Raw genomic sequence first — 24,222 nt, 5'->3', positions numbered from 1 at the left:
TCTAAAATAATATTGACCAAATTCATGATGATGGATATTCTTTTGATGTACAATGCGATCATAAGTCAACCCACACTAAACATAATTAGAGCGATGATATTGACATCATATAATAATGAAGTTCCTGATAAGGCCCAACGTCGGAGAGTTAAAGAAGCAATCCAAAGGAGTTGCACCAGTGCTATCTAACAATAATCTCTCTACCAAAAAAAGTCCAACCCAAAACACTACTTGTGGACCCCTAAGACATGGACAAATCCACCCTACATCATCAGCCAGTGAAACCGTTCATCGAGGTGCCTCTTAATACAATCTAACTAGATCGAGCTCTCAAGTTCGGGATGACACTTCTTGAGGAGAGACAAGTACAACTTATCAATTTTCTTTGAGAGAATGCCAAAGTGTTTGCATGGTCGCAAAAGATATGCCAAGGATCAACCCAAGCGTAACACAACATCACCTGAAGATTTCTCCCAAGATATGACTAGTAAAGCAAGGATCTCGTAAGTTTGCTCCCGATCACCAAGTAATTAGTAATGAGATAGACAAGATAGTAGGAGCTAGATCTATTTTTGAAGTGTAATATCTCTAATGGCTCACCAATATTATATTTGTTAAAAAATATAATAAAAATTAAATGATGTGTTGATTATATCGACAACTACCTCCTCCTCCCTCAGATTGATCAGTTAGTTGATGCCAACTTGGGTTACGAGCTCCTCACCTTTATGAATATTTTGTCAAGATATCAGGTTAGTGCTAGAGGATCCAAGATATATTTTCCTCATCACCAAGACACATCTTGTTATCATGCCTTTCAAGATAAAAAAAAATGCTAGGACAACCAATCAAAGGATAATGAACAAGATGCTTAAACATCAAGGAGAAATGTTGAGCTTTAAGTGGGCGACATAATAGTGAAGGGCAAAACAATCTACTAGCATCTAGCGGACTTGGCCGAGATGTTTCAAATCCTAAAAAGATTATGTGTCTCAATTCGATTAGGTGCGCCTTTGAAGTTGACTCGATAAAGTTGCTCAAATTCACTGTGCATCAAAGAGAAATAGACATTAACCCCGAGAAAATAAGAGTCTATTAGAGATTCATCCACCTGAGTCGATAAGAGAGGTTCAACAGTTAGCAGGTCGACTAGCAACACTTCCCGATCCGAGTTTCTTATAAACTAAGGAATGCTAAGATCATTCAAAAAGTTAAAGGTTCATCTCACCAAGCTATCGTAGCTCACCTTCTCTACCTCAAGAGAAGTTCTGAATCTCTATCTCATTATCATAGTCCCGAGTATTAGCTCAGTATTGATACAGGATGATGAAAAATCCAAAGACCCATCTACTATATCAGTAATATTTTGAACGAAGATGCTTAATAGAGTTTAAAAAGTTCGACATCCAATATGTCTCGAAGACCACCGTAAAGATCTAAGTGTTGATAGACTTGAGACTTCATCTCATGACACACTCCTTCATCCAAGGTCAAATAACACATCTCACTTGCATGTAAACTATACATAAACAGCTCGACCCAGACATCACCATCTTCCCAAAACAGCCATAAACTTAATCTATGTGAGACAATCTCGGACCACATCAGCAAACTATGAGCTTCTTTGCATCGACAACATAATCTCTTCCCCGACATCATTCATAGTTCTGTTGTCTACAAGATGTTTGACTCACTCAAAAGGAAAACAAACTTCAGAATCCAACGAGGAAAAGAAAGGATGAAAACAGATTAGGCACTGAAACAACTAAGCAACCATAACAAGTTGCTCTCTCTTTCCTCTTCCGCAAAGCTCATATTATTATACGATGCTTTCATTTTTTTTTCTGCCCAACTTCAATTTCCCCTTTTTTGAGCCAAAGCTTCTTTGTGGATTTCCCTTGTAATCAATTTCACCTCGAAGTCGGTGCACCACCGCCAATGTGCTACAATGGTGACAGAGCAACAACAAAAGATGGCAACTTGCAACATACCCACAGCTTGCGATTCTTGGCAGTTGTCGACAAGAGGGCAATGGCATAGAAAGAACAAGAAATGATTGAACTTTACTAAGAGTTTGCAACCACGGTAATCAAGACGAGTCGTTAGATCAAAATCCGAACAACGCAGGAGAATTTGATGTCCAGATCACCTCTTAGGCTACGGAACTAACCGACAGGATCAAGCGGTGAGCACGACGGCGCCGCCTGCGGCCTTTATCTTCTTCTCTGCGATCTTGGAGATGAGCTTGGCCTTCACGACGACGGAGCGGCCCGGGGGCAGCATCCCCTTGCCGAGGACCTTGAAGTATCCGAACTGGGTTACGTCGATGAGGGGGGCGGCGGCGGCGTCCTTAGCGGCAGCGTCCTTGACGGCGTCGGGGACGAGGGACCAGAGGCGGTCGACGTTGAGGGCGGGGCAGTGGAACTTGTTGCGTAGGCGGTGGAAGTAGCGCATACCGACCTTTCCGAAGTAACCAGGGTGGTACTTGTCGAACAGGATGCGGTGGTGGTGCATGCCTCCGGCGTTGCCGCGGCCACCGGGGTGCTTCCGGTGCTTCCCGATGCGTCCGTGTCCGGCGCTCACGTGCCCCCTCTTCTTCCGGTTCTTCTTGAAGCGGGTCGTCATGGCGGTGGACGGCGGCTTCTCTAGTCCTCCACGGCTAGGGCTTCTGCGGGGAGAAGATAGGAGATGAGCCGTAGCCCCGAACATATAGAAATGAGAGAAGAGATCTCGGCCGTGTGATTGGGATTGGACGATGAGATTCGTTTGTGGGCTGGGCTATTTATTGGGCCTAATCTTCAAATCCATCGAGGCATATACTAAAAATTATTCTTTACAAACTAAGAATTGATGTTATTTTAAATACTTTTATATTCGTATATTTTATTTACATTTATTAATATTACTTGTAATTGATAGTAATTAATCTGAGTTTTCTGAATGGATATTAATTAGAGGATTATGTAGAAAAATATCAATATTTGAAATTATCATGGACCTATAATTATCTACTTCTAAATCGTCACATTTCAAACAACTCATTTTGAAGAACAATCACTGATCTTAAACAGTTATATATATGAACAATTAATGGACTAGGTTCAATCACATGGAATAATTAGCCGATTAATTTCGATGAATTTGACCGTCAATTAAGTAAATTGGTAATACCACTCTTTAGAAATCAATCTTAATCTTAATTTACTTTAATATAAGATTAAATGAATGAATGGTGATAATTAACCTCGATAATGATGACCATTAGTATATTGTAGATGGCTATTATTCATATTTAGCCAATCTATTCCTATATAAGACTATCTCAATTTGAGGATCGGAAGAGATTAATATACATAATCTTACCGCTATATAACTGATCTTTAGAGTAGTCATCATGTGTTAAGTGATCCTAAGACTACATACTAAATATTGAGAATTACTATAGATGATGCAATTGTCGGTGATGTCTATATCAGTTTGATTCGATTGTCTGCCGAGAGGTCAGCCTAATCTGATGGCCTGCAGCTCCAAGCATCCAATATTATGTCCCAAATGATGCATGGTGTCCAGACTTGAGCAGTTCTCCCTATCTGGTACTTTCTGGTGTGTTCTCTTATGTCACCAATTGTGCTCACATTGTTTCCCAGACTTGAGGGAATCAACAAGCAGCAGTAGCTGAAGCATGATGATGATGTGAAAGCATGGACTCTGGTGGCACAGACCAAGTCATTGCAGCCATGCATTCATCTGGCCCTCCTTTGTTCTTGAGATTTTTCTCTGCTGATCCTGTGTGGCCTTTATTTCTCCTGATGATGATGACCTTTTGGCATGGATCTACAGTGCAAACCAGGAAGAAGATAGGCTGCAGATAACTATTCACCTGCTCCCTACTTGTGCAGGAAGATGACTCCTCCATTTTCTCTTGGACACAATCCATCACACTCAATTAATATCAGGAGAAAGATGTCTGCACAGTGCAGGTGATAAGAACAATGAGCACATCCCATGTCAAAAGCAAAACCTAATCTTGAAGCTGAAAGCTTTTCATGAGATGTATGCGTATAGAATTACTCCACTTCCACACTTTTCTAATCATCAAAGATTTAGTTCCCTTATAAGCCAATTAGAACTGCTTTGATTTCACTCATTTTTCTTCTGCTATAACTTATTCTGATATGTGAACATCAAAGTTAAATTGCTAAATGACATATTGTAAATAGGCCAAAGATTTATTTAAGCATTAGTGGGAGAATATGTAATGACTTTAAGAAACTGCAAATGGTTCTATGTGTCACATCAACCACAAATCTATAGAAGCTACTTGCCCACTTTGGTGGCCAGAACTTGGAACTAAATTCTCCTCCATTTCTTGTGTACATTTCAAATCTTTTGTCATTGCCAAGAAACTTGTGAAGAAAATATTGTAGAGTGGTTGGTATGTCATCAACAGATGGTCTCTTCTCCCTTCTCCCTTCAAACTCATAAGTCTTCCCTGACCAAATGCCACATGAACATGATCTCATACTTGATACTGAGGTTGCTTACTGAAGCTGGGATGAATGATTCAAAGCTGGGATCTGACCTCAGATTGAAGATTTCATGGAACAGAGACAAACTAGATGATACTGATGGATGCCATCTTAAGCCCTTGCTCCTTTAACTCCTTGACCATTCTTGTTCTTGAAATTTTTAGTGAGGTTTGGCTTTAAATTATTGCTTGTTTGATCTTTTGAGTCTATAAAAAGGCCTGAGTCATCTGTTAAAAGCACAGGTTCAGAGATCCATATAGACATCCTAGCAATCACATCTCAATGTTCAACCATGAGGTTGACATTGTTTCATTCTCCCTGGTTGATGCATTGAGATCATCTCCATTCATTGACCTTGACATGTTAAGCAGCAGATCTTCTTCAAAACATGATGACCATCAACTAGGATCATACAGCCATTGCATAAGAAAGAACCAAAATGATTTCTCAAAAAGAGAATTAATGTTTTAGCTCATCTGTTCATATTTTGGGTGCTTTGCCTACCTCCACTACCATCATAACCAACACAATCATCAACCTGTTGTGGTTTGGCTTTATATTTGGCATGTTCTTCTGGATTTACTATTGAGTTTATTCAAACAAAATCTATGGAAAAACAATTTGTCAAATTAAAAGCCCATAAACTCTTTGCTGATATTTACGGATCAAGTTATACAGGCTAGAATGTCTTCTCATGAGGATGCATGGTGCTTGTAGAAATTGTTCCAGTTGTTTCAGCAGTGAAGACAAGATTGAAGTCAATCCAACATGTTTCACATCAATCTTTCTTTTTAGTTGAACATTCACCAACTCCAGTTGGATTAATCAAACTTGAGAGCTGACACAGTACTTAATGGGGCCCAATTGGCTCTTTCTTTCCTTAATTTTTTTCTGAAACCTTTCCTCAGCTTAGTATTTGTCTATTGGAAAACATGTGAAGAAGAAAGAGAAGCATTAGTTTCTTTACAGTGTTTTTATGGAGATTAACTCCTTAACTCTTCATGTTTTGTATTTTAATGCTCTAATTGTTTTCATTTTCATATTAATTCTTCTAATCTTAAGTCATTGATGATATGTTATTGACTAACTGTAAAAAGAAATTGTTTTAAGAATGGGATATCCTGTTAGATTAATTACTTACTATCAACTAAATTAAGGACTAATGTGAAAATATAATTAATTGAAGGATTAATACGCTAATCCAGCATTATCTTTATATTGATCAAAGCAGTTGGCAACAAATCCATATGCGCTGTGCAAATATAAAGAATTAAAAGGGTGAAAACGCTAATCTGGTGGAAGATATCTCAGGGACTAATATGCACTGTGTTATGAAAATACGAAGAGTTTGAAGGATGAGAACGCTAATCCAGTAGAGTCTCCGCGAGGGACTAATGTGCAGAGAGCTGTTCATTTCAGTGCCGTCGTATCGATCATGGCAGGTGGCGTCGACTCCATTTGCATTATTTTTGTGTTGGCGAAAGCTTATTGATTGCTCGGCTATTGCGATGTGATCGCATCAAGCTCGTCATGGCAGTGAGACCCACCCATCCCTGTCCCTGATCGAAGGCGCCAAAGCACAGCCAATGGCCTGCCTCAAGCTGACCTGTTTCATACTCAAGACTCAACCCATCTCTTTCACTCTCCCACACACTTCATATCAATTCCTCCTCCTCTCTGGCCTTCCATCTGATACATCCTGTGGGCTGTGCCTGCAGCTACAGAAGCGAAGGTATGCCACCTGAACTGAATTCTTCTTGTTCTGGTATGTTTCTATTGTGTAATGGAAATTCCAGCTAATGATACCTCTTTGGGTTTAGCGATTTGGGTGAGAAATCATCCGGTTATGAGTGGCATCGACCACTTAATTAGCTTCGATGTTTGCTTCCTCTTAAAGTAAAGAAAGAAAAAAGATCTTTTGTAGTTCATTGAAAAGGAAAAATGGGGTTTCAATGATGAATGAGATAGCTACAATCAAAATAGCAGAGTCACAGGTAGCAGGAAGATGCAATAGGGGTAATCGATAATTCCATATGGTAGGAAGATATCCATGTTGATGCAAAATGATTCTTGCATGTGGAAGAACAGATTGGAGCCGTGTGAATTATTGTGCCTGTGAATTTGGCCCAAATTGCTTGAAAGATAAGGCGTTGGTAAATGTTCTTCATTTGTTCAAGATTTCTAAACAGCCAGCAAATTGGTTTGCTGGAAATGATATGATTGAGAAAATCCTCGAGTTACGAGGGGCTGATGCTGTGGGATGGGTTCATAAATAAGTAGCAAAAGAGTAGGTCTTGAGGAAGTTGGTCAAATTACAAGGCAATAAAGATGACATATACCTTTGTCAGTATAACCGCACGAGAAGTGCTAAGATGTTTGTTCTGTTCCTTTTTTTTTCTCTTTATTTTTAGTGAATTAAAAGATTGTCACTCAACTTGATGCTTTAATTGATAAACTATATCGAGTTTTATCTAATAAGATTTTTTTTTTACATATCATGCGGTTTATGAAGTTGTTTATCATGTTTAAAATACAATATAAATCTGTTCGTGCAGTATATTCTGATCTACCAGAGAATATTGAAAGTGTTATTCGGGTTGGAAATGGCTTCTTATTTCCGATTTCCAGAACTTCTGTATGTAAGGTAAATTATCCATATATCAGATACGATAGCTTTGATGTCAGCAATTTAGTCCAATGCAATCTCGATGTGTACTGGTAGCATAGAGTGAAGTTTTCTGGTCCTTCTCATGGTGGTTATCCTTCCTTAAATGGTGACAAAAGTAAATTCGAGATGATAGTTAATGGAACGCTCGAGGAACTCCCAAAAGCTCCAGTATGATTTAGCAGAAACTAGAAATGATGGCTTTGGCCCTGCAAACCAAACTCTTAAGCAATCTCCATTGAGCTCCAGTCACACCAATTCTAGATCTGCAGAATTTGTTGCATCGGATAGTGCTAGGCATGCCTTGAATTACTCATTTCAAACTGGTGAGGAGTTCTCCATTGAATTCATGCGAGATAAGGCAATTCCAAAGAGGCCTTATATTCCAAATCCTTCTCGACATCAAATCTCTAGCTCCAACTATGTGGACTTGAGAAGAAGACGGGCCATCTCTAATGCAGAACCTGGAAGTGAATCAGATATTCCAGGTCTTGCCTCTGAAAATAAAGCACCATCAAAAAAAATAGAGAAGAAAGGATTTGTTGAGACCAACGACAAAAGTTACCTTGCATTAACAAGGACACTGTCACATGCCCCAGCTGGTAACAGTAGTTATCGAGGATTTCATCCTCGGTATGCTTCATCAGATCCTTCACCAACAGGAGTGAAATTCCTATGCAGTTATGGTGGTAAATTCCTACCTCGACCGAGTGATGGAAAACTCAGATATGTGGGAGGTGCGACACACATCCTCCGAATTAACAAGTCCATGTCCTGGGAAGAGCTCATGCAAAGAGCAAGAAGAATGTACAACCAAACTTTTGTTATCAAGTGTCAATTGCCTGGGGAAGATCTGGATGCCTTAATTTCTGTGCACTGTAGTGATGATTTGCAGCATATGATTGATGAGTGCACTGTTTTAGAAGACAGTGAGGCATCACAAAGGCCTAGGATGTTTCTGTTCTCCTCAGATGACAGTGATATCATGCATTTCACTCTTGGCACCATGGAGGGGGATTCTGAAGCTCAATATGTTGCAGCTATCAATGGTTTAGAGGCATCTGTTGACACTTCAAGTCTTCTAGGTTTGCAAAGTATGTCAGCCGGTGACTTCAAAAAACACCCAGAATTTAAAGACTACAACAAAAGGCATAATGCTGAAGGTCCATACTCTGCCATCCATCATCATGACACGTACCAGAGTGATGGAAATGGGATTCCAACTTCTGCATCCACTATTGAAACTTATGCAAAGCCACTCAATAAACTTCTTAATGCTCACTGGAGTGGAACTGAAGATTTCTCTGTTGGCATCTCAAGTCAAGACCAAAATGAAGAAAATAGGGAGGCAAAACCCATAGTAAAAGGCTTGAGCCAGCAAATAGATCCAGCAAAGGAAAATCAATCAGGACATAGATTTTCTTCCCCAGTGCAGCAGCATGGTGTTTCACTTTCATATTTGCAACTTGAAACACCCTGTGGAACTTCAGCCTCGGATTTTGAAACTTCTTCAAGGCATTGGATGGAGATTTTAGAAACTCAGGTGTCACTACCACCTGACACTAGTGTTAGTGCTGGCAAGAGTAGTATGCCTCAAGAACATGTCCAACCTTACACTTCTGCTGGAGAAGTTACCACTGAATGTTCTGATTATAAGCCTAAGATAACTGCCCTTGTCTCTGAAGATTCACATCCAAGGGTCTCAAGAGTATCTTTTAAGGATCAGATGCCAATAAATCAGGAAGAGTTATTAATTAAGTTATCAAACTTTAATGATCAAATTGGTTCTCACAAATCAGAACTTGATCAATTCTCCCATAAGAAGCAACAACTAGTTGGACTTTTAGTTCCTGTGCCCGTAGAAGACCTGTCTTCTGAATCTGATATCTTATCCATTGCAGCAAATCCACTGAGGTCTAATCCTACAAGTACTTGGAATGATGTGAAAGAAATCGAAAGATGTGAAACTTCAGTTTCAGTTATCCAAAGGAATCAAGTTGGCATCGTATCCATAGCACAGACACCAGAAAATTCCAATTGTCCTCATGAACCTATGAGTGGCAGTAAACCCTTGACAGAGCACTGTGCATGTAATCATGAAGAAGCTGTTGTCCCTTCATCATCTCACCTAGCGTCCAGCCAGACTGTCAATGCAAGAAATAGGACTTCTGAATTACACAGGAAGGTTGAGAAGCCTGAGAGGGACTACACTCCATCATCGGTGGCTGATGAGAAAAACACTTTAAAGAAGTCTAGGATCTGGAATGAATCTGATATGAGCGGAAGCCAAGAGAGTTCCAGTTTTGATGGTAAGATATTTATGCCTGATATTTGTTCCCAAGATCCTCTTGTTGAAGGATCAGAAGCCACAAAACCAAATTCTCCATCTTCAAGCATAGGAAGCATCCTGAAACAGAAGGAAAATCCAACACTTCTTTCTAGCAAGCTGTGCAAGGAGGAGATAACTACCACAGTTAGAAAGTTGGACACTGCAAGGAAACATGCTGATACTCATCTGGGCAGGGATGCAGGAATTGCTTCTCAAGGGAATAGTTCTCTTCCTACTACGGAACACAATGACCCTCTTAATTATACTAATTCTCAATTTCTTCCTGATCTAGTCTCCAATTCTTTTTCCAAGGTTAAAACTTCTGAGGAGCCTTCTAATTCAACAACCTCAAGTAAGCATAATGTCATAATCGGCTTGGATATGCCAAGTGGTGAAAGTCAGTATTCTCTTTTGAATTTGTTCAATGATGAGTTTTCAAGCAAAGATGTCACATTTATGAATCAAAAGCAAGTTCACGAGGAACATTTTCTTACTGAAATTGAAGGGTCGCATTCTGGTCAACTTCATTTTGCTCCTTTAGAAGATGAAGTCATGTTTGGCCAGAAGAATCCTCAAATTGATTTTGATGAGGTAATGCAATGACAATCATCCAGCACCATGGAATTAATGTGCAATACCCAGTTTAATCATTTATGGTGGTCATGGCTTTCAGGTAGACAGTTCCCTTGCAAATGTTGGAGAAAACTTAAGAACAGCACTCTTGGAGTATGAGGTAGTTTTTTTTGTGTTGTTAAGGTGTTTGTATGTCTCAATTATATTCTTTGTGCAGACAATTTTTCCAATTTTTGTTGCATACAGGAATGTGTATCTGATAAGAAGGAAGTGAATGAGCCAGGAACTGATGTTTCTATGGAAGTTCCACATCTAAGAAACGTGCAGGTTTGTTGATGAATATCTGTATAGCCAGCATTAATTTTTTGGACTTTGCAAGCTGAAGCACCTTCCATCTGGCATTTGATCATAATTATTGGGTTTTCCACTTTTAGTTATACAAAAGATATGGTTGATTAATGTTACTGTGTACACCGAGGCTTTTGTTCAAACACCAGACAGTATACCAGAGCTGATTCTTAAAACTAGCAATGCAGTATACAATTAGTCGATTTATTTTTCTTCAATAATTTTCCATGCTACAATGATTTTGTTTTTCAGTTTTTATTTTACATTTGTATTGGGTTGTTCAGACCTTTTTTTCCCTTAACTTCCCATGGCAGTCTGCAAATTCAGGTGTTCTAGAACTTTCCATGACCAGCAATTCTGTTGTTCTAGTTTACATTTCTAATGCATTTCTTTACTACTATCCTTGACTTCTTGTGATGTCATGATAGCAGATTATAAAGGATGAAGATCTTGAGGAGCTGCGAGAACTGGGTTCTGGCACATATGGAACTGTGTACCATGGAAAATGGAGGGGCACAGATGTAGCCATTAAGCGGATAAAGAATAGTTACTTTACTGGTCAATCATCACAAACAGACAAAATGGTGATGTTCGAGGCCAAATGAATCATTTGAGCCTTCTTTTCCTTTCGTTGACTGTTGAGTATTAAACATGTGCATGTGAACACTAGTTATATGAATGAATTGAGAAGCTGACATTATTAAGAGAGTTTCCTTTATGGTAAATAAATTTAGTGCTTGTCTTCCAGATATTAGGTTTTTGGCGTGAAGTGGGTATCCTATCAAAGCTTCATCATCCAAATGTTGTAGCCTTTTATGGAATTGTAAAGTATGAACCAGGAGGAACATTGGCAACTGTGACAGAATTTATGCCTCATGGCTCTCTCAAGCATGTTTTACGACGCAAAGACAAGTACATGCTTTTTTGTCACTCTACTTTTTCAATATTTTCATTTGCATATTGCTAATATATTATAATGAATCTCTTAGGTATCTTGATTTCCGTAAGCGGTTATTAATCGCAATGGATGCAGCTATTGGTATGGAATATCTGCATTCAAAGAATATTGTACATTTTGATCTGAAATGTGATAACTTGCTTGTAAACCTCAAGGACCAGTCCAGACCTATTTGTAAGGTAATTGAAAATATTCAGATGTGTGAATATTTCATTTGGCCTACAAGATCTGCTTAATCCCATGTATCAATCATTTATATTTCTATGTATATATACCAAGTAATCGATTGGAATCTGATAATGCCACCCCATGTCGAATTAAGATTCGGTACTTGTCTCATCCAGGTCTGTGATTTTGGCTTGTCAAAAATGAAACTACACACCATGGTTTCTGGTGGTGTGAGGGGAACACTTCCATGGATGGCCCCAGAATTGCTCTATACCAGTGGCAACAAGGTGTCTGAAAAGGTAATTAGATCAGTTTTTGTAATTTGAACAGCTCCATTGTGAGTTCGATTACAACATAGTGTTGCATTAAGGAAAACCAATTTTGGTAGTTTTTGTCAGTTATGGAAGCTAAAATTGTATGCATTAGCTAGTCGCATTTGCTTCATGGAAAATTCTCAGGGAACATGCTTTATTAGTTTCGTTATATTAACTGCTAAGATAGACCTGATAAAATTGTATGCTCTTTAAAACCATGACAATAGAAGCATCTAACAGTTGACAAAAAGCACCCTCAGTATTATGAAACAATCTAGTAATTCAAGTGGCAGGAGGCCTCAAGAAAAGCATGTTGATATACATATATGGTGATTATATAGTCATAATTTCACAAAATTAAATTCCTTTTTTTTTTTTTACCTTTTCTTTCTTTTGATTGTCTATGCATTACCCGGGATCATTTCTTTTTTCAAATCACATTTACATCTTTCATATCCCACTCCACTGACCTGCATTTCTAGTTTAGGCTAGTTGACCTTTTAACATTTCGAAATGACAGCATAAGCATACATTCTGTGATCTGCCTCACCTGCGATTGGATATCAAGATCACCATAATGATTGTCCTAAAATATGTTCACTGCAAAATTGTTTTGATATGTGAAAATTATAATGTATGACAAATATTTGTTTCTGTTTCACATTGAAAACAGATTGATGTATATTCCTTCGGCATTGTCATGTGGGAGATTCTCACTGGTGAGGAGCCTTACGCAGATATGCACTATGGAGAGGTTATAGGTATGCTTATGAAACTTAATCTGAAACAGCTTCATCGGTTTGCTAACGTAACATTTGCCGGATGCGTTACTCACATATGCAATAATAGCTTTTCTTAATGATCTCCTTGATTGTTATCTCTGATATTTTCAATTTGAAAATGATACGGTGTCATTGTAAGACCAATGAACACTTTAAAGACTTTGATATTTTCATCTTTTAGCAGATGATTTGTCAAAGAGCAGACCAATGAACACTTTAAAGACTTTGATATTTTCATCTTTTAGCAGATGATTTGTCAAAGAGCATCATGAACTTCTAAGCCAGACATAACATTGGGTTCTAATATTGTCCTAAGCGTTCATGAGAGATACAGACAAAAAGATTCAGAGTAATTCATTATTCAATTTTTGTTCTTCCTTTGGTATCCATGCTCAAAGCTAGAGTTCATTTGTACTTCCAGACATCAATCATGTCAGATTAGCAATCAGCTATTAGATTCCTGAATAGTGTTTCTACACATAAATGAACTGACAAGCTCTTGGTCTTCCTTGTAAAGAATTTTACATGCCTTACTCAACATTTATACTGTAAATGCAGGAGGTCTTCTACATAATACATTGAGGCCTCCTGTGCCAGTTTCATGCAACAAAGACTGGAGAAATCTAATGGAACTATGCTGGGCAGCCGATCCTGAGCAACGACCAACGTTCACCCAAATCGCCAGCTGCCTATACTCCATGTATAAAGCCAGTCAAACTAGGGCATCCAGTTGACAGTAGATACAATTACAAACTCTTTCAATTTTATTTGCCCTTGATTTAGTTGGGGTACTAAATTGCGACCTCCCAGGTGACATTGTTAGGCTTGAATATAAGACCTTCTCTTTTCTTGGTGGAGAAGCTGTATGTTTGCATAATGTGAAAAACACAAAAGTATGTATCACTATTGTTCTTCCTCATTTATGTACTGGTTTTTCTTGTTCTAGAAACAATTATTAGGCTGTTCGTAAGAAGTAAAACTTGTTAGTACATCTACAAACATCCACTGAACCAACAAGATGACATAGTCATTTTCAATCTCAGTATTTGAGAGCTTTTGTAACCTTCAAACAGAGAAAACTCCATCTTCACATCTTGACCAAGATTGATCCTTTTTTCAACTCTTGTGTCCATCTGCAAATTGTGTTAGAATGCATCTATAGTGATTGAACACAGCAGTTCTATTATTGATTGTGGCATGTTCTGGAGCTGGTTGCAGGTGCTTTTGCTCCATTCCATGCCCGCAAGACTTGGATGTGACTGTCATTACAAGGAAGCACATTGTGGGATCACAATAAGGTAAGACACTGAAGCAATTAGATAGGACAGTGAAGCTGGCTCCTATTAGCAAGCAAAACAATTGCAAGCAACCATTAAATTTTTGTCTCTCTCTCTCTCTCTCTCTCTCTCTCTCTCTAACAATTCAGAAAATCTGAATTGCAATCATGGATTGGTCTCAAATCTGAACATGTGAAGTCAAATAATAAACCCAAGGCTCACAATTATATTTACAGCTAGTATTATCGGTCATTGTTCGGACCGATATTGTACAATGCACTAATTTTCGATTACCAAACTTCATAAAAATCCCAAAAAACTTTCAAGAATATGGTTTGTATCATCCTAGCACTAAATATCATATCATACCAGAGGTTAATTAAACCAAACAAAGATTAATACAAAAAAAATTTCGATGACAGGTAGACTATAATTAGAAATCAAAAAACACAATGACACAACATGGTGTAAGGAAAAAGGTGGTTCAAATGTTGAAACAAGGAGGAGGTGATCAGCACATATATTGAATAAGAAGCAACCAAAGTCAATGGTCCATGCTGATCACAACCTTTTGAATCAGAGAGTAAATGTAGTAATCAGACTGAACATATTATATTGGTGAAATATTTTAGTGACCAAATCCAAGCATAGGGAGTTCATGTTCTTTTATTGACATACCAAAAAGTGGCAAGACCTGAACTTGCAGTGGTGGTAATATGGGAAGCAGAATCATGGATTTCTAGTCAAGTGTGCATAATTATTTGTATAATCATATGAATAGTATATAATATATTTATATTAGAGATAAACCAAGAAGGGGATGTAGCTCAAACGGTAGAGCGCTCGCTTTGCATGCGAGAGGTACGGGGTTCGATACCCCGCATCTCCATTTAAAATTTTAACTTCCTTTTAAAATAAATGCTTTTCTATGATTTTTTCCGTTTTTAATTTCTTTTATATGATGATATCTATTTTTCTAAAAATATTATTTTCTAACAACCTATTCTAGTTTGTTTTGTGATATTTCTATATCTCAAAAATCAAAATTAGTTTCAGGAATTTTTATTTTAATATTCATTGTTTTTTTGCTTGTAATTGATTTTTTGTGATGTTCTTTTTCTTATAAATAAAGAATATTTTCTTAAATTACTTTTTTCTACGAAATATTTGCTCTTTTTATTTTTTATGATGTAATTTATTTTAGACAAAAAAATTATTTTCTAATTAATTTTTGCGGCGGTCCAATTCTCAAAATCAAAATTAGTTTTTTAACTTCCTTTTAAAATAAATGCTTCACTTAATGATGTTCTTTTTAGAAAAATAGTTTCTTATCTATGAATTGCTTTCTGTTTTTAATTGCTTTTTATGATGTATATATTTTAAACAGAAAATTATTTTCTAACAACCTATTCTAGTTTGTTTTTATGATGTTTCTATTTCTCAAAATCAATTTGAAAAATATTATTGATTGGATAACATATTTGGAATGTTATACTCTCATGTAAAATTTATTATTATTATTTAATTGGAACCTATATCAATTCTATGAGGTTTACTTTCCCACTGAATATTTACAGAAGACTTAATTAAGTACATGATCTTCCTTATAACAAGCAAACAATACTTAATAAGAAAAAGTCTCCTTCTATGTGCCAATAAGCAGATTATATCATCCATGATCATGTAAATTTTGGCCAACTATATAACTGAATATGATAAATTATAAAACAATATTGGATATTGAGTCTCTTCTCTAGCCTAATTTTGGTTTTGTTTTTTTTCCCAGAAGACTAGAACAAGAACAATGGATTAGATCACTGTTCTCCATGTCTCAATTCTTCAAAATATCTTTAAATTTTTATTATTAGTATTAATCATGACTAGGTGAAGGATCATAGTATTTTATAAGGGCAAGTATGCTGTTTTCAAAATATGACAAGGATGGATGTGCAAGAACTCCTATGTTTATGCTTGTAATACATGTTGCTAATTCATATATATTTATTTTTGTATCTATCTTCAACTTCTTCTTGCAGCAATACAAATAGGAGAGTGTGTCATGTTATTATGGATGGGCTCAGTGGACATTCCAATAGGGGATTCCACTACTTCACAAATGGCTAACATGCTACCCCATCAACTCATACCAAAAGTCATATGGGTTGGTGGAGAGACACAACACTCAAGTTTATGGGAGTCACTGATGCAGTGCTTGCATAGGCATTCCTGCACTTGAAGAGGAACTGCTACCATATGCTTGGAGGGACTTACAAAGGCAACTCCATCACCAGAATAAGACCTCTCTCATCAGCTCCCAAGGGTGACTTCTAACACCTGTGTTCATCAGTAGGGATGAGAGGTTGGAACTTTTTTGGTAGTGCTGTCAACTACACCTTATCTACAAAGAATTATCATCAGGTAAATGATGGGTATGCAGAAAGGAAATATGTTGTTCCTACGGTACAAATAGGCTTTTATTCCTATCTATATTTTATGGTAGGAGGATACATGGAAAATAATTCCTTTTTGTTCTAAGCCAAAGACAAATGATTAGGCATATTTGAATCTCAACTCATTTGATAATTATATATAATATCTTACAATTCTTTATGACGAATGATGTTATGACCAATAAATATAACTATTTGAAATGATAATACAAACTAATTTATTGGTGTAAATAAGTCTCTTCTCGGAGAAATTGATTTTTGCAATAAAATTACTATAAATTCAAGAGATAATCATATTAATTATTTTTTTCAAACTCTTTGATAAACGACTCTAATATATTATCATCATGCCAATATTTTAGTTGTGAAAATTTATTAGATGATATTTTTAGCCCTAAACTCTTGATAAGTGAGATCTAATACATCAATTCTAATTTGAACAAATCTTTTCTAAACTAAATTTGCTTCTGTTTGAATCCTTGCTTCATCATATTTATCTTCTGTCAATACAAGGAAGATATGCACTACTATAATTAGTCCATGAAGCACCCAATTCCTATTCTTCTTGAAAGAAACATCACATACTCCTATCTTTATCTTTTGTCATACTCCTATCTTCTTGATCTATTTGAGTCATTCTAATATCCTTGACATATATTTCTAGTCTTGAGTATAAGCTAATTAAATTTAGCTCTGTAATCTTGTGTGTATATATATATATATATAGGTTCCCTACTTGTTATTCAAACACTGAATTACAACACAGTAGATCAAGTTTTTCAGTTAAAATATATTTTATATTGAGAATCAAAAAAGATTTGGATATCTTAAATGGATTCAGATAACAAATCATGTTCACAAATATCATATAAGAATTGTGTTGCTAATCAAGGTTGTTCCTTTACTGAAGGTTAACTTTGATAGATGGTAGAAAGGTAAACTTTGATCCTAAGTACTTTTGTTCTTAAAAAGAAAAAGAAAAAGAAACTTTGATCATAAGGCCTAACCCTTGTGAATTGTTCAAACAGTGGTTAGTCTTCATTGTTCACTTCAGCTTTACCATTGAATGATGGGTCATAGATTCCAAAATCTTTGAATCAAATAGTCCAACACTTAAAAGAGGTGATTCCTTGTTTCACCTTTTCCCATTAACCTAGGTAAAACTTTGACCCTTTGGATTCTTGTTGATCTTTGGGGTGTCTTTCCTTTTCTCTCTCTCTCTCTCTCTCTCTCTCTCTCTCCCTTCCTTTTCTTCTTTCTTTGTATTTGATTTATGCTTCTTCATGGTTCAAAAATTGGAATATTGAAGTACATAAAAATTGAACAAGGATGCAACCATTACTATCATTATTGCCATTAGTTTCTAGTTCCCAAATCACTCTTCTTTCAACTCATCAAGCCACTTCCTTGCAGCCCATTTGTACTTGGGGGAGTGTTGGGTCACCTCAGTCATCTTTCTTTAGCAACATAAACTATCAACCTTTGATGCATCAATTTTTATCCCACAAACTAAAATAAATGGGCTAAAATTTTGATGCTACATTGTGGTTTGCCTCAATAATACTAAACCTATCATTTAGTAATTCAATTGGTGATATAGAATTGATGTGGTCAATCTTATAATTGATTTAAAGATGTACTTGTTCCATATAATTTTATGAATATTAACATGATGATCTTCCAACAAATATGTTCTAATTTGCTACAGTTAAGATTTAAAGGTTCCTTATGATAGAGATAAATAGGGCTATTGAAGACTACAACAACCCATTAAAAGTCATTATCACCCCCCTCTAATTATCACAAATTATAGTGGCAAAATAACAAGAATCAACTAACAAATATGCCATTCTGAATCAAAATAATAGCAATGCTGAAATATTTTGACTTTTAACTCATTACTTCTATTATAATCATATTGTCTAAAAATTATAATTAATATCATATGAAATATAGATTTATTATAACAAAAATTTCGATAATTTTTTTGGTGATGTATCATATTCACTTATCACGACGAACTAATCAATGAAGATGTCATTTGTCAATAGTAAGATCTTGATATTAAATTACATCTTCACCATATATTATTCGAAAAAAAAAAGAAAAAGAAGAAAGTAAGATAATAATATATTAATCATATCAAACATGTTTGATGAACCAAAAGCTCATGAGAGTTTAAGTGGACCTGCCAAATCTACAACCTGGTTTGGTGTCATTATTTATTGTGGGTCATGACAAGAACAAGGTTTGCCTTTACTGCCTTCACACCAATTACTCACAACACAAGCATTCATGTGAAATCATCTCAGATGAAGACCTTTAGGCAGCAACCCCTTCTTCCCCTTTCATCTTTTCCCTCTCGAGTTGATGTCAAACCCAACATCATGACCATGGTGATCACATTGCAACCTCCATCAACAACAAAATACAAGCTCCAAATCCCATTCACAATGAATTGGTCTCCCAACCTCACAATCATTTCAGATTATGCCCACTTCAATCGATTTTAGCGCTCACTCAACCCTATCAACAAACATGTATATGGTGATTATGTAGATTAATCTAATTCAAGTACCAATGAGTACAAAGTACCCATACAAAGAGATCCACTACATTTAAATACCAATAAATATCACCAAATCCTTCATTTCCTCTTAGTTAGTACAAGGAATGCTTTGATATATAAAACACCTATTGAGTATCTCAACAAATTTTGATTGGATATAATAATTTTTTATGTTTATTTTATAAATAGGAGGCGATAAAAGTGGGATTTAATCCGATTATTAGTTGACAGCTTAAAAATAATAATTATCATAAAATCAAATTAATCCCCGGAGGATAACTATAGGATCAGCTGTCTCTGTTAGAGCAGGGTTTAGGTAGGGCCAACGAGTACCGTTATGGGGCCCCTGTTGGGACCACGGACACCTGTCCCGGTAATGTGAACGGTGTTTGGGTACAGTGTTCGTGATGCGTATGCTTTGTCCCCTGGGGTTGAAGTTGGAACAAAGGGACATGTCCGATAATTAAGAGATTTAATGGGGGTATTATCGTCAATGTAGTGTAATTAATACTGATATATATATATATATAATTACCACCGATACTTTCTCTCTCTCTCTCACTCTCTCTCTCTCTGCTCCCGTCGCAGCTGCAACGTTTCCCCAAGCGAAGGGTAAAGCAGCAGCGGCAGCTCACGCCTCCTCCTGCTTCTCTCACTTCTCGCTTCCTAATCCTCTCTTTCCCTTAAAGAAACCGCCTTTTTCGTCTATTTCTTCCGGTTTTCGTCCTCGGCTTCGATTTGGATATCGATTTGCTTCGTTTGGTGTGTTTTTTAGGGAGTTATCGGAGGTCCGGGGAGGACAGAGGCGCTGGATCTGCATTTATCAGCCAAGGAATGCGCTTCGCTATCGCCGGAGATTAGGGCTTGCGATCGCAGGGGAGCGCGCGGGGGCGTAGAATGCGGCGACCCGCTGACGACGACGGCGACTCGGCGGAGGGAGACGGCGGGGATGAGGTGGCTGAGGATCGAGAGAAGCCCCCTGTTCAGATGAGGGGCAGATCGCAGGGCGGAGGCGGGCGGAGGGTGGCCCCCACGGTCTGCCCCGCCAACGATGAGGAGGCGGGGGACGCGGTGGTCGAGAAGGCCCTGCCGAACGGGGACCTATACACCGGGGAGTTCGTGGGGAGCGCGCCGCACGGGCGGGGGAAGTACCTCTGGGTGGATGGGTGCATGTACGAGGGGGAGTGGCGACGGGGGAAGGCTGCTGGGAAGGGGAAGTTCTCGTGGCCTTCTGGCGCCACCTTCGAGGGTGAGTTCCGGTCCGGTAGGATGGAGGGCTTCGGCACCTTCATCGGGGCTGACGGCAATACCTACCGCGGCCAGTGGGTCGCCGACCGCAAGCACGGGTTGGGGAGCAAAGCCTACGCCAACGGAGACTACTACGAGGGCATGTGGAGGCGCAACCTCCAGGAGGGCCAAGGACGGTACATCTGGCGGAATGGCAACCAGTACATCGGTGAGTGGCGAGGCGGCGTCATCAATGGCCGCGGCGCCCTTATCTGGGCCAACGGCAACCGATACGACGGCCAGTGGGAGAACGGCGTCCCCAAGGGCAGCGGCGTCTTTACCTGGCCTGACGGTAGCTGCTACGTCGGCAGCTGGAGCCACGGCGAGCCCATGGCCCTCAACGGGACCTTCTATCCCGCCCCCACAACCGCCCGGAAGGAGACCCCCGGGAAAAGAAGCTCCTTCTTTCATTTGGATGATGAGTTGGGGGTGCCGATGACACCACTGGTTCCGTTGTCTGGGAAGCTTTCTTCAATCGACGGTGGAGCACCTGGGAGAGGGAGCTCGGCAGCAGAGAAGAGCTTCCCCAGGATCTGCATATGGGAGTTGGATGGCGAGGCTGGGGACATTACTTGCGACATCATCGACACCCTTGAGGCAGCAATGCTTTATAGGGATGGATCGACCTTCGACCAGAGCAGTGCCACCCTCATCGGCACAGTGCAGCAGCGACAGAATCCCTGCTGCTTATCAACTCATGAAGTGAAGAAGCCGGGTCAGACAATATCGAAGGGACACAAGAACTATGATTTGATGTTAAACCTTCAACTAGGCATTAGGTAGATGGTTAAAAAAATTTCGGTTTTATCTATTGTCGAGCATTGTCCTGCGAATGTGGTTGTTGAGCTGCTTGGTCAATTTGATTTTTGGAACAGATACTCAATTGGGAAACCAGGTTCAGCACAGCTGAGGGAGCTGAGGCCATCAGACTTTGATCCAATGGAGAAGTATTGGACGAGGTTTCCTCCAGAGGGATCGAAGATTACTCCGCCACACTTGTCGGTTGAATTCCGATGGAAGGATTACTGCCCCATGGTCTTTAGGTATATATTTGTGTTATTCTTAACTCAAAGGAGTTTGCATTTTTGGGTGATGAAATTGTTGGCATGGCTCTTGGATCGCAGGCACCTGAGGAAGTTGTTTTCAGTGGATCCAGCAGATTATATGTTGGCTATTTGTGGAAATGATGCTCTGAGGGAGCTATCTTCTCCTGGGAAGAGTGGAAGCTTCTTTTTCCTGACCCAGGATGATCGTTTTATGATTAAGACAGTAAAGAAATCTGAAGCGAAGGTGAGACAGGCAGCTCCTTTTTCCTCCTTTAGGTATTATTTATCGTGATTATTGATCGTACTGGTCTCCTAGTGCTGGTTCACCTTCTCTGAATTACCGAATTAATTTGACTAGAAAAATAGATTTTTCTCAGTTGGTAGTACTCAAGTACACACTTCCTTTTTCCTAGGAACAATGTATTGCCCTTGATATTCATTCCTTCATTTGATTTGCAATACATGTCCAGGTTCTCATTAGGATGTTATCCAGTTATTACCGCCATGTATGTCGGTATGCAAACTCGTTAGTCACAAGATTCTATGGTGTGCATTGCGTGAAACCTAATGGTGGTCAAAAGGTACGCAGATATTAGGCATGAGCTTGCATGTGTTGCTTCCTGTTTTACAGCAATTGCTACATGCATTAGTTATTCTCCAAATTATGATGCATGTATGTTGGTTGGAAGTCAGGTCCGTTTCATTGTTATGGGTAACTTGTTCTGCTCGGAATATCATATACATCGAAGATTTGACTTGAAAGGTTCATCCCATGGCCGGACAACTGACAAGGCTGAGGAAGAGATTGACGAGACGACAACCCTTAAGGATCTTGACCTCAACTTTGTATTTCGCCTCCAAACATCTTGGTACTTAGAGCTTCTTGAGTAAGTTTACATTTCTAATAGCAGAAATGTGATTGTTTTTGTTATTTTTACTCTCCTCTCTGTGTTATTTGGTCTGATAGAACCTTAATACCTTAGACAAATCAAGCGAGACTGCGAGTTCTTGGAAGCAGAAGGAATTATGGATTATAGTCTTCTGGTGGGGGTTCATTTCTGTGACGATGTCTCAGCATCTAAAACAAGCATATCACCATTTATTGGTTCACCAAGTAAGTCGATAATTTTTGGAACCCTGGTTACAGTCGTAAACAATTCATGGGATGGTTGACAGTGATCTGACCATACTATTGATGCATGGTCAGAAATATATGGCAAAAAGGAAGCTTTTCAAGAAGGAGATGCCTGGCCAGACTTACGAGACTCAATGTCAACCTGTCAAGATGTGAATGGGATTCTGGACACACGGTACTCTTTTTGGTGTTGAGTTTGATGGTTGTTTTCTAATTGAGGAAGCTTAGTGTTGATTCTTTGAAAATACATTCTCCTTGAAGCAATGATAATAATGCCATGATGGTGGTGTTTCCTTTCCCTCATTTAAAAAGGGTGCTTTTAATTTAAGCTTCGTTCCTGCTATGCTAGAAAACTAGCATTCAGATGTCTTATCTTACTGCACTTTGATGTTAATTGTGAGTGCCATTTTTAAACCGGGCTTACCTTTTCCTAAAGAACTTGTGGTAGAGTAAGTTGCAGGTCATTATCTGTTACCACAAAAGATTGGGGATTGCTGTTTGTGAATCTTGTTTTGAGGATATAGCACTTGGAACCATTTAAATAACTGTATCTGCCTAGAATAAGCTGGTTTTATTTAATCTATTTTATGCTTTCATACATTGCATTAGGTTTAAACAAGTTGTTATTTCAGTCCACTAAAGATTCTGTGTCACTTTTAAGATTCTCTATCAACTAGTCGTCACCTAATGATATACTTCTGTTCCCATGGACAGAGTAATTGAATAAGTTTAAAACTTGTGGACTCTTAGCCTCTTCTAGAGGACCTGCACAGTTTTAAGTGGTATGATGCAGTTGGTTCTCATCATGATGTAGCTCCAATGTCATGTACTTGGCTAGCACTGAATGAATATTGCACATCTGGACCTAAAAGTTTGCTCCATGTGTAGCAAAAAGAGAAAGCATAATCTCTTAATAGTCATCTGTATAATGATTGCTGTTCCTATTTCAAAGTTGGTTCTTAATATGACTGTTATGCTTAAAAAGTTTCAATAGTATCTTCTAATATCAAGTTCTCTTTGTTATGATCAGGAGACCCTTTATCCATCTGGGGGCAAACATGCCAGCAAAGGCAGAGCATGTCACAAGAAGTGAATCCGAGCCATTCGTAAGCAGTGTAGCATTGTCACCACCTACACAAAGCGGCAAGCTCCATGATGTATTCCTCTACTTTGGGATAATCGATATCCTTCAGGACTATGACATCACAAAAAAGTTGGAGCATGCCTACAAATCATTGCAGGCCGATCCCAATTCCATCTCGGCCGTGGACCCGAAGCTCTACTCTAGAAGGTTCCAAGATTTCATAAACAGAATCTTTGTGGAAAATGATTAGCATAACTTATCAGCTCATAGACCTTCAGATACGAGGCAGGGAGTTTGGCCGTCAGAATGACATGCATCATCAGCTCAACAGCAATCAAAGTAGTACATATATGTGCAGCTCTAGTTAATCTGAACACAGGAGCTTCAAAATGCCACAAAAGGGAAGAATTATGTGATTATAGAGGCAATTTTAAGTTTGCTACAGGTGGTGGGCGAGGCTGAATTTTGTAGCTCAGCCAATTTGTATATGGTTATTGGAGCAAGGGAGAGTTGGATTCCTTTTGTATCACCCTTTTCTTTTTTTCCCTAAAATAGGGAGGGAGTAGAATTCATTTGCTTCCTGAATAGAGAAGATTTTTTTTTAAGCAAGCTGTTGTTAGAGATATGGAATAAGGCCTGTACAGATGGATGTTGTTGTTGATGATGATGATGATATATGTATGATAGCATGGTAAAAGTTAATATTTA

The 24,222-nt window shown here is 38.4% G+C and overlaps 3 protein-coding genes and 1 non-coding gene across 4 annotated transcripts; 3 read left to right on the top strand and 1 right to left on the bottom strand.

Moving 5' to 3' along the window:
- Window positions 1-2,037: 2,037 nt before the first annotated feature.
- Window positions 2,038-2,689, bottom strand: LOC135641625 (large ribosomal subunit protein uL15x-like). Its single transcript, XM_065157141.1, has one exon. It carries the CDS (start codon window positions 2,623-2,625, stop codon window positions 2,179-2,181), a length of 447 nt encoding a protein of 148 aa, XP_065013213.1. The 5' UTR covers window positions 2,626-2,689; the 3' UTR covers window positions 2,038-2,178.
- A 3,380-nt stretch (window positions 2,690-6,069) lies between these two features.
- On the top strand, window positions 6,070-13,589 carry LOC135639666 (uncharacterized). Its single transcript, XM_065153520.1, has 10 exons — window positions 6,070-6,261; window positions 7,085-10,114; window positions 10,197-10,256; window positions 10,343-10,423; window positions 10,876-11,028; window positions 11,193-11,356; window positions 11,434-11,581; window positions 11,747-11,869; window positions 12,558-12,645; window positions 13,225-13,589. The coding sequence occupies exons 2-10, from the start codon at window positions 7,334-7,336 to the stop codon at window positions 13,398-13,400; spliced, it is 3,774 nt and encodes a 1,257-aa protein (XP_065009592.1). The 5' UTR covers window positions 6,070-6,261; window positions 7,085-7,333; the 3' UTR covers window positions 13,401-13,589.
- A 1,170-nt stretch (window positions 13,590-14,759) lies between these two features.
- Window positions 14,760-14,832, top strand: TRNAA-UGC (transfer RNA alanine (anticodon UGC)). Its single transcript has one exon. It is a non-coding gene; the product is annotated as a tRNA-Ala (tRNA).
- A 4,679-nt stretch (window positions 14,833-19,511) lies between these two features.
- On the top strand, window positions 19,512-24,222 carry LOC135639733 (phosphatidylinositol 4-phosphate 5-kinase 1-like). Its single transcript, XM_065153609.1, has 9 exons — window positions 19,512-19,574; window positions 19,738-21,028; window positions 21,125-21,292; window positions 21,374-21,539; window positions 21,766-21,876; window positions 21,989-22,182; window positions 22,279-22,409; window positions 22,503-22,605; window positions 23,461-24,222. The coding sequence occupies exons 2-9, from the start codon at window positions 19,860-19,862 to the stop codon at window positions 23,762-23,764; spliced, it is 2,346 nt and encodes a 781-aa protein (XP_065009681.1). The 5' UTR covers window positions 19,512-19,574; window positions 19,738-19,859; the 3' UTR covers window positions 23,765-24,222.

The sequence above is a fragment of the Musa acuminata genome, chromosome BXJ3-6, assembly GCF_036884655.1.
Source record: "Musa acuminata AAA Group cultivar baxijiao chromosome BXJ3-6, Cavendish_Baxijiao_AAA, whole genome shotgun sequence".
NCBI lineage: Eukaryota > Viridiplantae > Streptophyta > Magnoliopsida > Zingiberales > Musaceae > Musa > Musa acuminata.
This window is presented reverse-complemented; position numbering and strand designations above follow the sequence as displayed.

What these genes read in the sequence shown, in the direction of transcription:
- LOC135641625 (XM_065157141.1), bottom strand. Translation starts at nt 2,625, where the DNA reads ATGACGACCCGCTTCAAGAAGAACCGGAAGAAGAGGGGGCACGTGAGC.
- LOC135639666 (XM_065153520.1), top strand. Translation starts at nt 7,334, where the DNA reads ATGGAACGCTCGAGGAACTCCCAAAAGCTCCAGTATGATTTAGCAGAA. An exon ending in AGTCCAGACCTATTTGTAAG is followed by an intron (nt 11,582 to 11,746) that starts GTAATTGAAAAT and finishes TGTCTCATCCAG; the next exon opens with GTCTGTGATTTTGGCTTGTC. An exon ending in GCAACAAGGTGTCTGAAAAG is followed by an intron (nt 11,870 to 12,557) that starts GTAATTAGATCA and finishes CATTGAAAACAG; the next exon opens with ATTGATGTATATTCCTTCGG.
- LOC135639733 (XM_065153609.1), top strand. Translation starts at nt 19,860, where the DNA reads ATGCGGCGACCCGCTGACGACGACGGCGACTCGGCGGAGGGAGACGGC. An exon ending in TGGTACTTAGAGCTTCTTGA is followed by an intron (nt 22,183 to 22,278) that starts GTAAGTTTACAT and finishes TTAATACCTTAG; the next exon opens with ACAAATCAAGCGAGACTGCG. An exon ending in AATGGGATTCTGGACACACG is followed by an intron (nt 22,606 to 23,460) that starts GTACTCTTTTTG and finishes TGTTATGATCAG; the next exon opens with GAGACCCTTTATCCATCTGG.